Here is a 14,188-nt window from a genome sequence, read left to right on the forward strand (position 1 = left end):
CGCGCGTGCGGAGCGGGCGGGTGAGGGTAGCGGCGCGGACACTGCTAGCAGCGGCAATCCGTTCGCTCCGCGCGCGAGCGCGGGCGAGCGGCGCGCGCGGGCGCGCGGGCACGAGGGAGCGCACGTGCGCCGGCGGGGGCGCGCGAGCGCGAGCCGGCACGGAGGCCGGCGCGAGGCGGGGGTTTTTTTTTTTGTTTTTTCCTGTAGATCCACTCCTCTCTCTCTCTCTCTCTCTCTTCTCTCTCTCTCTCCTTCCTAACTTCCACTCCTCTCTCTCTCTCTCTCTCTTTTCTTTCTTTTTTTTCCTTTTCTAACTTCCACTCCTCTCTCTCTCTCTCTCTCTCTCTCCTCTCTTCTTTTTTTTTCTTTCTAACTTTTTTTTTCCTTATTTTGTAGTATTGTGACTCACATACAAAAAATAAAAATTTAAATTTAAATTTTAAATATGAATTAAAATTAAAATTTTAAATTGAATCGCTTATTTTGATGGATTGCGGCGTGCGAGCGGGCACGAGCCGGCGCGGAGCGGGCTTTTTTTTTATACTTTTTTCCTGTGGGACCCACAAAATTTAAAAAAATTTAAATATAAATTTAAGTCACATACAAAAAATAAAAATTAAAATTAAAATTTTAAATGTAAATTAAAATTTAAATTTAAATTTTAAATCGAATCTCTTATTTTGATGGATTGCGAGCGGGCGAGCGGGAGCTGGTGCGAGCCGGCACGGAGCGAGCTTTTTTTTTTTTGCTTTTTTCCTGTGAAACCCACAAAATTTAAAAAAATTTAAATATAAATTTAAATTTTAAACTGAATCTCTTCTTAACAGAAATTAAAATTTTGTAGTTAATTTAAAGTTTAAATTTTAAAAAAATTTTAAATTTAAATTTAAAATATAAATTTATTTCTATATATCCTTTGAATCGAAAATCCTAAGCGGGTACGGCCGGGCTCTCCACGTTTCAAATTTTAAACAACTCAGATAAAGAAGACAACTCAAAAGAATTATCATTTAATTCTATTAATATGATATATAATAATTTACTGTTGTATTGTCTTCCCGCCGCATTGCGCGGGTCCGTACTTAGTAATGAATTAAAATGTAACCCCTTCAATTAAATAATAATGTGTTTAAAAAAAGGTTTAGATCCGCCATTAAAGCTGAGCAAGTGCACAAAACGTTCCACCACTACGCTTTAGAGTCAACTATCTTAGTTTGTTAACTAAATTTTTATTTAAAAATTAATATAATATTAATATAATTAAATTAATAAATCATACAGGGATATATTCTATAACGTATGTAGCTTCGTAAAACGTTACATGCAGGAAATGACAAAATAAACACATGGGTACATGTACCAACGGTGGCCATTAAATAGCTAGCACATGTAATCTACTCATGCTGTGTTCTATTGTGGGGAAATAATACTAGGAACTATTTACCTATCTAGCCTCTTTACAAAAAAATATTTCCTATCTAGCCTTCTTTTGAAAAATATTCCCCATCTAACCTTATTTTCAAAGATTAGAGAAAAAAAGAAAAATTAATACCTTTAATATATATTAAGGAGTTAAGTGGGGGAGATTATCTTTTTCTCTCTCCTCTCCTATTTCCCGAGATCCCTTCTCATTCTCTAATTTTTGCGTATAATTTATCTCATATCGATTTATTTCAAAATAGAAAATTTTTATATAGCGCATCAACCAATTCCAATTTTTTTATATTTTGATGGAAATATTATGCATGGTTCGGAAGGAGTTGATTATAATGGTCCTGATTCAAAACTATTTGGATTTCTCGTACTTTAGGTTTTAATACATTAAAACATAAAATTTATAGGCCGAATGGGATCAAGATTATTTTGATATAAAAATTAATGGGAGAGGAGAGAGAAAAAGATAATTTCCCCCACTTAACCCCTTAATATATATTAAAGGAATTAATTTCTCTTTTTTTCTCTAATCTTTGAAGATGAGGCTAGATNGAAATGAAGGGAAAAAAAGAAAAAATAGGAAAAAAAAAGAAGAAGAGTCTCAAAAGTGCATCGGAGAAAGAAGAGAATAAAAGAAGAGAGAGAGAGAGAGAGAGAGAGAGAGAGAGAGAGAGAGAGAGAGAGAGAGAGAGGGGGTTCTCTTTTTGTATGAGACATCACATTTGAGTTTAATTTTAGTAAAATTTGAATGACTTATATGTTAATACCATATGAAATAATTATTTATCTTTAAAAATTAAATTATTAATTAAATAAAAGTAATTTTAAAATTTATGTTCAACCCTGAAGCCTGATTGCTTGAATGGGCCCAACATATTCCTCAAATGATAATGTGGGACTAATTAACTAATTACTATGAAACAACCGTTATACTCTAATAAAAACTTAAGTCCTTCTCACGTTTAGGCTCGAGACTTTTTTTAAGCTCATGACATATACTTGAATTAAACGGGAGAAAATTAATAATGCTAGGAGCTGGCGTAACTCGAACTCAGAACCTTCTGCTTTGATACTATGTGAAACAACTATTATACTCTAAAAGTTTAAACTATTAAAAAATAGTATTTATATATTTTTATATTTAAAGCAACATCTCACCTCATAACTACCGGTGTCAGGCATCTTCCCTACTTACGTTTATATGCAGGTGGTGATGGAAAAAAATTTAAAAATATAATTAAAACCAATTAAGAAGGCTAATCTAAAAAAAAAGAAAAAAGAAAAGAAAAAGAAAGTTTGAAATATTATGTATATGGTTATATGTTTATGTATCAAGTAAATATCATATCCTGAAAAATATTATGATCTACCCATAATTCCTGATATGGTGGGTTAATTATTTTTTTTTTGAAAGATAGGTAGCACGCTACCTGCTTCGTTTATTTCATTTAGAAATAAACTTAGCTAGAAATGTGAATTAATTATGATTCGAACTTGGGTCTCGGGTACCAACCACCAAACCCTTTGCCACTTGCTCTAGGGACGGTCGGTGTGTATTAATTATTTTAATGAAGCTTAATTTTAGTTTGGAGTAAACTGTGTGATTAGTTAACTATTCCAATAATTGCAACGTAGCAAGAATAGCCTCATGATGACCATTATATGTTGCTAGCTAGCTAGCTAGTGCAATTGACAAAAACAAATTTGACACCTTATGCATGCAATAGATCGTGTTAGTCGATCACCTTTATTAAGTTATATAATTCAATCATACTAAGAAAATTTAAAAATATATATAACTAGTTCATGTAAATTTGATTATTTGCACTTTAGTGATAAAGCGTTTATATGTAGGAGGAAGGAAAAAAAAGCAGTCAACAGAGAGCTGTGGTGAGCAGTCCTGATCGAGGAGGCTGCCAAAATATTCACGATCTCATTCTCATAGTCGTGGATTCTTTGCGGGACGAAAGTCTGGTGGACTGCTGCAGCAACAGTTGGAGAGATGTGTGATAAATGGAAGCCTCCATCTCCTTCCCCATAGTTCATATATATTTGATAATTTACATTTTAGTCAATTCAATCATGTTTATATATCCTATATACAGTATTTCAAATCTTAGGAATATCATATTTCTTTTTCTTTTAAATCCTAGCGTTTTAGTCAGGCTCAAGCATACTTACAAATAGCCGGAGATGTGGGAATTATCTCATTAGTTTTAGCAGACCTTATGAAGAGTCGCGCTCTACCCATAATAATTGTTAGTCAGGGAGTTGCGATCTACTTGCTGTATGATTCTAACTCAACTGAGACTCATATCACACTTCCAGCTAATTATTGACTCTGATACTAACTGTGACGCCACGCTTCTCAGAGCGAGGGTCAGCCATCCTATAGCTACTCTAGCCCAACACTTTTAACCCTTTTAACATCTTGGATCCAGCCAGTGTCCAAAATACTGCAACCTATGTATAAAATTATTTCGAAATCAATAATCATCTATACATAGGATATACCAAAATACTATAGCCGGATTAAGAACTAAGCCTATAAGACTCGTCTGGTTAGTCTTAGCTGATCTTTTGGAGTTTTCAATTGTTGACACAACTCCTACTGTTATGTACATTAATTTTGGTAAAAAAGTTGTAACATACCAATGATCTCCTAGCAACGGACCAAAAAAGTTGAGAAAAAAATCACACATTTTACGCGAAAAAAAAAAATCATTTTGCTGCAAAGGAAGTATCTACTGGTTGACTGTTTAAATATTTTGGCAATACCAAATAATAATTAACAAATCATTTTGCGTGAACATAATCGTAGACATTTTATATGAACGTGGATCAGCTTCATTTATTCTTCAATAAAATCGAATGTCAATGCCTATTTATTATTCCTTTTGATAAATAAGCAACTATTGCCTTCAAAATTTCCATTATGTCACAAATATTGTGTTGTTAATTTTGTAATGTGGGCATATGCTTAATCATTAGATTAATGGTTGTTATTTAATGTCCTTCATATTCCCTAGTATACACACAATATCATAGGAATTTCATTAATTAACAAGGCCCACATTTTCAGACAATAAATGTTACACTTTTCTTATTAGGTAAAATAATCCCAAAAACTTTAGATAAAAAACTTTATTGGAGCTACTACACAACTCCGATAATAATTACAAAGTATTTAATCGTCACACAACCACAACTTATTGTAATTTTCTATAATGGAGGCAAAAAAATAATTTACCCCCACCCTCATAAATAAGGAGCTGTCACACCCGTATCTAGTAACCAACAACAAATGAAACATTTAATAATTATTATTACCCTGTTTATTGCATTAATAAATGAAGCATTTAATAATTACCCTATTTATCGAGCCAGTAATTAAAGCTTAGAATCTTTCATTGTGGGGGGAAGGGCTCTGTGGTCATTTCACTTTGGTTAAATGTACGAAAACACCCTCGAGTATGCGCAGAGGCGTTGTTTCAGAATAACCTATAGTTGAGGGGATCAACTTATATTTTCCCTTTTATTTTGTTAAATTTATCTAAATTTGTACGGATCACTCTAAAATAGCTCCCTCACTTTAATTATTTTTAATTGACACTCTTTTAACTTTCAAAACTTTTTAATCTAAACTTTCCCACTATGTTAATTTTTAAAATTTAATAGTTTCACTAGTAATTAGTTATTATCTCTTTAATGTTATTTACTAAAAATAATCAAAATTTAAAAATTGCCAATATAATAAGCCACTCATGAGTTTAATAAATTTTTTTAATTAAATCGATAAAAATAATCATAAATAAATTAAAAACTAAGAAATATGAATTGAAAAAAAAATGTTACTTGTATGCTTTATAATAAAACCTGTATATATCTTACCTTATACTCCATAATTCTAGAATTTTAAAATTGTATATTAAAAAAATATTAATAAGACACGCGAGTAAATCCTATGCTGAGAAGTTAAGAATATAAACTTTACACATATAAACTAGATATATATAGAATGTTGCTCGTCTTAAAAATAAAGTAATATAAAAATGTATGTAAATTTTACACTCTTTTTATCTAAAGATTAAAAATTGACTTTTGTCTTGTCAATTTTTTTATAAATATAAAAAAAATTTAAAAAATTTTATGACTCGCTTGGATGAAAAATGGTGTTCGTGTAAATCATAAACTAGCTTTTCAGATATACAAGGAGCAATTTACTAAAAAAAAAAACTTCAAATAACACTCTCGTGGTTTTATACTTTCGCACTTTAGTACCCTATAGTTTAAAGTGTATTAAGTTAGTATCCTATGGTTTCATTTTTCTCGTTTTGTTAGCACTTTCGTTAATATTTTATTAAATTATATACAAAAAATTTCAGATACCCCATCTAGGTTTATAAAATACTTACTTTAGAACTTTTTAGTTTTAACTTTGTCACTGGTTTAACGAAAAAAATTAGTAGAACGGATAATAAAAAAAGAAAAATGAAACCAAAGAGTACTAAATTGATACAATTTAAACCACAGGGCACTAAAGTGAGAAAGTGCGAAGCGTGGTATTTGAAGTTTTCCCAAAAAAAAAAAAAACAATTAAAGTTGAAGGGGCCATTTCAGAATTCTATATAGTTGGGGGGCATCTCCAAACAATTTTTATTTTTATTTTATTATTATTATTTTTTAATTTTTCGTCCTTTCTCCTGTAATAAGCGATGATAGTGCTTTTGCAACCTTTCGTTGTTGTGGCTGCTGCTGCAGTTGTTGTTGTGGTTGTGGGAGCGTGTAGAAAGGATGCAAGTGTGTGGTGTGGCGGTGCCTTGCGAACACGGCAACGCGTGACGCCCCAAATCCCCGGCGCCTCCCTTCGACAACGATACTCCCAGACTCTGGAGAGTGACCCAAAAGTGAGAAAAAACAAAAAAGCTCACATAGTGCGGCGCTCTCGCGCTCGTGCGGAGGTTGCGCCATCGCCGTCGCCATCGCCGTCGACGTCGACGTCGTCGTCTTCGGCCGAGTCTTCTTCCTATAACAGCGCGGGCCTCCGCCATGAGAGCCCCGGCGCGAGCTCTCGGCCCATCCGGATCGCGATCGGCGTCTCCTCGAGCTCCGCGGTGAGGGGGAGAGGGGAAGGGGGAAGATGCCTCTGGTGCGGTTCGAGGTGCGGAACGAGTACGGGTTGGGAGATCGGGAGCTCTACAGAGGGGCCGCGAAGCGGGAGGAGCCAAAAGCGCTTCTCGATGGGGTCGCCGTCGCGGGGCTCGTCGGGATCTTGCGCCAGCTCGGGGATCTCGCCGAGTACGTGATCCTCTTTTCGTTTTCTTTATTTGCTCGGAGTGGAATTGGGATTAGCGGTTAATTTTCTTCCTTTTTACGCTGGATTTTTTGTTGAATTTGAGTTTCGGATTAGATTTTTCAGCTGCGTGCTTCAGCAATTCTCTTAATTAACTGGAATTTGTGTAATAATTGAGGGATTTGGAATTTTGGCTTCAACTGTGGAGCTAGATGGGATAGAAGATCGGTGATTATGTGGAAATTTCGGCTTTTAACAGTCGAGTTGGATGGTGTAGCTTTTGTATGTGTAGATCCTCCTTGCTGTGGACTGAAATTTATGGAGGATTTCTACATATGCGGTTTCCTTTCGAGAATTTCTAGTAGTAGGAATGCTTGAGATGCATTTAGAAATGTGCTCAACCGGAGTGGCGGTAGTGACCAAGACAGAAGATATTTGTACTTGGTTATGTAGGTGCAGCAGATCTTCGGGATTCAGTGACGTAAACGTTAGTGGCTTGAATTTTATCTGCATGAAAGCATTTATTATTGGGTGGAAAGAAACGGCTTATGGCGTAGAAATGGTGATTTTATTGAGGTAGCATCGAGACATCCCTACCATTATAGGGCCAATTATCTGACTAGAAAGACAGTCTGTTCGATTGGCCAATGAACTGGTCTGTAGAGAGTTTAGGCTTCTGGAAAGATCGAGAAGAGAGGTCGATCAGTTTGGCATTACCATCAACCGGCTCAAAGCATTTCATTTCCTAACTAAGATGTTTTAATTTGGTGTGGAGTCATTTTTTAAATAAGCATTGGGGAGACTGATTTTTTTGTCAAAATGTCTTTCCTGGTATGGCCTGCCGAAAATGGTAAACTAAAATAGGACGACATTAACTAGAGGAGCAAAAGATGGAGTTTTAGGACATTGTTGTGGCGGTTGTGAAGATAGGTTGGCACATGGTAGAAAGTGGAGATTGGACGTGCAATGTTGAAGGAGGTAACGCCTTTTGTTCAGGGAAAATACAGCTGAAGAACTGAAACGAATGACATAAAAGTGAAGTATCAAAAGTTTCGTTCTGAACAAATGTGAGAAGTTGTTGATTACAACGATATTGGTGGATATTTGAAATGTTGTGTCATGTCTATAAACTCGGAAGTTGTTAGCGGCACAGGTGTATAATATTATAAGCTTACTATAGTCTTTTTTGATCCAATTTGACTTTCTAGAAAACCATCTTAAGATTTTATTTTACATTTGTCAGTTGCGTGACATCCATGTAATTCTTCATATGAAGGAGCCAATATTTAGTTGTTGGAGAACCAGAAAGGAAGATAATTATGCTGATCAAAGTGTTTACCGTTGAACAAATAAACTTCACGATGAAAAAAAAAGAAAAAAAGAAAAAAAGGAAATACAAGACTGGGAATCTGACCATTAGTAGTAATCAAGCCTCTTCATGGGCCATTGACCTTGCACTGACGATTTATTTGTCTACATGGTGCCCTTTATCTAAAGTTAACTTCTAGATTTTACTAGTTCTTTTTAAATTTGATTTCCTTGGTAGTGGACTTCAAATCATGATTCAATTGACCTCTTTTATCTTGTGGGTATGTAGCTGATTATGTCAGTATTGAGACAAAATTTTGGCAACTTACTAGGTTTGCTGCGGATGTTTTCCATGACCTTCATGAGCAAATGACAGCAACAGCTGCAAGGGGGCGCAAAGTGTTGCGTCGAGTGCAGAACATCGAAGCAGCACTTCCAACTCTCGAGAAGGCCATTCAGGGACAGAAGAGCCATATTCATTTTGCATATGTTGCAGGTATCTTTTTTCGATAGGATTTTTATTTATAAATGCTGCCGAAGTATGTAGCAACCAAGGTTAAAAGTAGGGTCAAGCATTTCTTATGGATTTCCAGTTAGTCAACTTCCTTTATTAAATTTGAAATTTCGTGGCTGGATATGATCTTTTGAACTATCGATTCTCAAAGCGTAGATAAGAAAAAGAAGTGGAGATGTAATTTACATTTGGTATGCTACAACATGCAGTGAAGTATGTAGTATGAGAATAAGTGCGAAAGTTTCTTTCAAGATGACATAATGAAATTTGCTAATTGGAGATGGATTAATTTTGAGTATCAAGCCTTAAAAAAGGTTGCCTTTGTTTTGTTGGTTCTACTAATGTCCTCCCTTTTTTTTGGTACAAATCTGTGAGGATACCTGTTATCACTGTCATCTTATTTATCCCATATAATTCATATGATGTACCGAAGAAGACAGTATATGTTATCACTATCATCTTATTTGTTCCATACTTCCATGTTATAATTCATATGATGTACTGAAGAAGACAATGCCTGGCCTAATCGCTTTCTCCTGTATGTTGAGATTGTTTGGCTTCTTGATGTAATATTTTAAACCAGGTTCTGATTGGCACGCCCATATTCGGAACGAGCAAAGCCACCTATTATCCACTGAACTGCCACGCTTTATGATGGATTCATATGAAGAATGTCGTGATCCACCACGTCTCTACTTGCTTGATAAGTAAGATTTGGATAGTTGTAAGTTCGCTGTTCACTGGCTTTTTCCCTGGGTCTTATTACTTTGGTTCTGCCTGTCAGATTTGATAGTGCTGGTGGTGGAGCTTGTCAGAAGAGATATTCAGATCCATCCTACTTTAGAAGGGCGTGGAGTATGTCAAAAATGGGAAAAGCTGAAAGCTTCCAAAAAGAGAAGAAAATTCATAAAACTAAGGTACATGTTGCATTTGTTCTCTTCAATTTCTAAGTTATGTAAAACATTCCAAAATTTCTACGTTCATTGGCAAAACCCTGAAAATTTTTGTGTAATATATAAATTGTACAGAGGAAGGTCTCACGGCTTAGGAGTGGTGAACTACTTCAACATGTTCTGGGTGCTTCTGGATACAATAGCAGGTATTGCCCCTATAACCTACTGATTCTATTAAAATCAATCAAATCTCTTAACTAGACCATGTGCTATTTTAGGCTTTAATTATATAAAGATTTATATATTTATTCAAGCAAATTTGCTAGCAGACCGCGCTTTACATCTCCAAGCACCGATGGGCAATTCTTTTCAGAACACAGGACTAATGGAACTCATTTTGCATCTTCAAGCACAGATGGACAAAGCTTTACAGAGAATAGATCTACACCTGATATGAGATACAATCTGGAAGTTGCTAGTAGGTCTACTTCTTTTAGTTCAAAACCAAGGTTGAGTTTTGTTGAGCAAGTAGTAGATACTGAGATTGATTATGATATTCTATCGGATGCTAAGCTTCATGACAAACATAGTGATGCCTCTCCTTCAGTTCTTCATGATGAACTGAATGGAGATGGCTCGAATGATGATTGTTACCAAAATGGTTCTGGGATAGGGCAAGATGTTGCTACATCATCTTATGTTACATGGGAGGAAAAAACTGAAATAATTAAGCCTTCAAGTTCCTTATCTTGTGATGATGTAATTATCGCTGAGGTTGAAAATTTGGAGACCGCACATATGAACTTTGAACAGCCCGACATTGACCATTCTGACAAAGGAATCCAAGACATTGACCATTCCGACAAAGGAATCTTGGATCAACAAGGGGTATTACCTGAAATTGCTAAAGCGCCAGTATCATCATCTGCTCCTACCCACTTCGAAGAAATTACAAGTGAGACAGACAACTATATGGATGCGCTTAACACATTGGAATCTGAAACAGAAGCAGAAGCTGAATGCCAAACGAAACGAGAGGTTAATTTACTATCTAATCCCAGTTCTGAAGGAATTCAAGTCGGGACTGAAAAGATGCAAGTCCAGGATTTGCAGCCTCCTGATATATCTGGTAGTGAAGCTATTAATACATCTCATAGTATGTTGAACGAGCATGACTCCGGAAATTCATCAAAAACGGTCCCTTCAGATAGTTTAGAACAGTTGTTGCCCCCTCATAATATTCTAAATGAAATTTCTGGAAGTAACGATCATGATGGTGCCACAATGACTACTGATGAATGCGTTGGTGATAATCTGTCTTCTGTAACTGGTGTTTGTAGTATAGTTGAATCTCAAACTATTCCTACTGTTAATATTTCTGGTTTATCTTCGACCAAACTTTGGACTAATGCTGGCCTTTTTGGACTTGAACCTTCAAAACCTCCAGACTTTGGTGCTCTGAATGTTGTACAGGATAACCCCATACCTGAATCTTCAGATTCTGCACATGACCTTTCAAGTGATAGGGTAAAGCTTAAATTAGAGGCGGTAGACATACCCAATGGAAATATGTCAACGGAATCCAACTTTGTAGGGAGAATGGATGAGAATAAACCTGGAAAGCAGAATTTGGCAAGTGAGATTGATGAGCCTATTGGTGAACCAGCAAATAGCATTCATGCTTATTCTAGTGGAACTGATCTGGTAAGAAAGAAAGATGTTTCTCCGATAGCTGATTTGCCAGTGGCTTGCAATATAACTCCAGAACACAATGATTCAGGCGGGGGAACAAAGAACATTTCATCCAGCTTTTCTGACCTTGCACAAAGATTTCTTGCTAATACTCTTCAAAGAAGAGCTTCTCTTACCTATGCCTCTGTGCCATCTGGAACAGTGAATTCCGATGTTGGAAACCACAAGGTAGAGTCAAATGGAGTCATATCTCAAGGTTCTTTCCACCAAACTAAGGAAAAAGTTTCACATAAGATATCGAAAATGTCAATTTCTCCTCGCTCTCATTATTCTGGGCAATCATCTCCACCTCTCGAGCATATGAAATTCTCTTTTCTTCCCATGAATGGTTCGGAAACCTCAAAACTGAAATTGGAGTTTCCTAATGGAAATCTTCATGAAAGTGCTGATGATTTGATGTTTCCGACGTTTCAGTTGCTACCAAGATCTGATTTTCGTTCAGCGGAAAATGGTTGTGAATCGGATGATGACACCTTTTGTAGATCTTGCCCATATTCTTCAGAGGATATTGTGAGCCCTCGTTCGTATTCGAGCTCTGAACTGTGGGAGCAAGAAGAGAATTCCGAATTTGAAGACCATAATAAAAATGAGGCAAATAATGGGGCTTTACCCTTTGATTCTTCTTCAGCAATGGATCTTCCAGGTATTGACTCTGTTATGCCCTTAAACAACCAACAGAATGGAAACCATGATCCCATGTATAATTCGGTAAGTATGGCAACGCAAAACCAAGATGAGATGCCACCACCGCCCCCTCTCCCTCCAGTGCAATGGAGGTTGATGAAACCATCAGTTGATTCAGGAGAAGACAAGAATGCTAAAACTGAGGAAAGGTTTATCCAGTCAGATTTTCCTCAATCTCCAAGTCTTACTTCTGCACAGCAGGAAGGGCGACTTGCACCAATAGCACCTTTTTTTCCCGAGCCCTTGCCGCCACAGCAATTGAAGAATATGGTATAGTACAAATTTGTCAAGTTTGTTCTAAAGAAATCAATTATGAAGTAGATTAGAGTTGTTTTTGTCTAATACATGGTAATTCTTTTTTTCGGTTTTTTTTTTTTTTTGTGGTAGCATGATGTGGAGAAGCTAAATGGGCACTTAGAAAGAAATCATGCTGCAGGTAGCAAGGAAGTGAAAGTAAGGGAGGAGCTGCTTCACCAAATAAGGAATAAGGTGGGCATTACTCCTCCAGTATGATTTGTTAGCTTTTCTGATATCTTCGCATAACATTTCCTAGAAGAATGTCATTCTTTGGACTGAGAATATGCAGATTGCCTATAGTATGCACACTGAGAAGCATCACCTGCATAATGGACAGCTTAGAGCTTCTGACTGTCATTGTTAAGGGGAGGGGGAAGAAAAGCAATTGACCATTTCATCTGTTCTCAGAATATTTAACTCTTTACACTGTGTAGTCGCTATTATCATCACCAGGGTGATGATTGTGTAGGCGGTCATGGAATAACTTAGTCCTCAATGGGTTTCTCGCTTTTATGTTGTAACCATGATTTCAAACTGTGGATCATGTTAGTTCATGATTATCTCTACTTTTATTTTATTCTGTTGAATGTTCTGGGACAATTGAATTTGAAGGTTTTGGTAATATGTTATTCGGAACCTGATTTTTTTTTTTTATTGTCATATTGCAGGACCAATATCTGCAACATGATCAGCAAAGGCTGAATGGGCACGAAATGCCAAGAAGTTATAGCTTCAATACCAAGAATTTTGATGAAAGGGATGAGTTGCTTCATCAGATCAGGAATAAGGTATCTAAAGTAACTTACAGAATATCAGAGCCTTTTTTTGCGTAAAACTCTTGTTAGTCAGATCTCCTTTGTTTACTCGAGTGCATTTCGTAATTTGTTCACAAGGTGGATAAGAGGATGTATGCAAGAACATAAAATATACAGCCTCTATGTCAAATTTTTTTTTTTCTTTTTCAGAATATATGACTCTGAGATTCAAAGAAATTGTTGTTGGCAAGTCAAAGCTTGTTACTTAAACATAAAATGCTTATGTGCTATTCTGCAGGCATTTAACCTGAGGCGCACCACCACATCAAAACCGAGTATCACATCAGAGACTGCACCCAATGCCAGTGTTTCTGCCATCTTGGAGAAAGCAAATGCTATCCGCCAGGTTTCTTTTGTCTTTATTATTTGTTATTTGTTTTTTTTTCTATTTTCCTATGATCTCCGAAGTTTGCATTATTTATAATCGGTTTAATTCTTAGCAGGCATTTGTGGGTAGCGACGAGGGAGGTGATGATGATAACTGGAGTGATATGTGACCCCTCGACCGAACTGGCCAAAAGACTGTGAATAGCATGCTGTTCCCTTTAATGTAATTATATTTTGCAGGTCTCTTCTCTCTTCCTAGTATATTTTCTTATTTAATTGCTTGTAAGATTCATATTATTGTAAAAACGTTGGTTCGTCTATTCCTGTTGTAAATCTGTTTCAGTTATTTATTAGTGAGAAAAGCTGATAAAGTAGGCATGCTAAGTTGCCCTTCTGCTGTATTACAAAAGTTGGATTATCTCTTTGAATGCTAATCACTGTTGATAAGGTAGCTAGTTTTTCATTTGAGTTCTTCAAAAAGAAAAATGAACTGATGCTCTTAGGTTGGGGATAGCAATATGGCAGCGTCTGATGCCTGTTTTGCTTCGTAATGTTTCAATTTCGAGTAATCTGCATCGACAAATGGATATTGTTATATTGTGGAATAAAAAGACCATGCAAAGTGTACTAGTCCCAAATAAGTTGCTACTTTTCGCTTCTTGTTTTTGCGTATGCATTTGTGTTTGCGTTGTCCTACAGATAGTTGGATGGGACTACAGCATTAACTGCCTATTTTCAGCCTTCTTAAAGAACCATTTTGTTTATTTTCGGTGTACATATTTCAGATTCATCGCGCTGCGTATTCACCGCAGAGTTGCTCTGTGCGCAGGTATTTTTTGTATTCAGGCCTGAAGAGAGTTTGAACTCGATT

At 36.2% G+C, this 14,188-nt stretch overlaps 1 protein-coding gene across 2 annotated transcripts; it reads left to right on the forward strand.

Moving 5' to 3' along the window:
- LOC109715940 (SCAR-like protein 2) lies at positions 6,176-13,780 on the forward strand. Of its 2 annotated transcripts, none has more exons than XM_020241174.1 (10): positions 6,176-6,732; positions 8,368-8,531; positions 9,133-9,256; positions 9,334-9,466; positions 9,578-9,648; positions 9,772-12,148; positions 12,266-12,367; positions 12,844-12,963; positions 13,229-13,336; positions 13,431-13,780. In XM_020241174.1, the coding sequence occupies exons 1-10, from the start codon at positions 6,575-6,577 to the stop codon at positions 13,485-13,487; spliced, it is 3,414 nt and encodes a 1,137-aa protein (XP_020096763.1). In that variant the 5' UTR covers positions 6,176-6,574; the 3' UTR covers positions 13,488-13,780. The 2 variants fall into 2 exon arrangements, with proteins under 2 accessions (XP_020096763.1, XP_020096764.1); XM_020241175.1 differs by having other exon boundaries at positions 6,177-6,732; positions 13,434-13,780.

The sequence above is a fragment of the Ananas comosus genome, linkage group 10 (assembly GCF_001540865.1).
Source record: "Ananas comosus cultivar F153 linkage group 10, ASM154086v1, whole genome shotgun sequence".
Classification (NCBI taxonomy): domain Eukaryota; kingdom Viridiplantae; phylum Streptophyta; class Magnoliopsida; order Poales; family Bromeliaceae; genus Ananas; species Ananas comosus.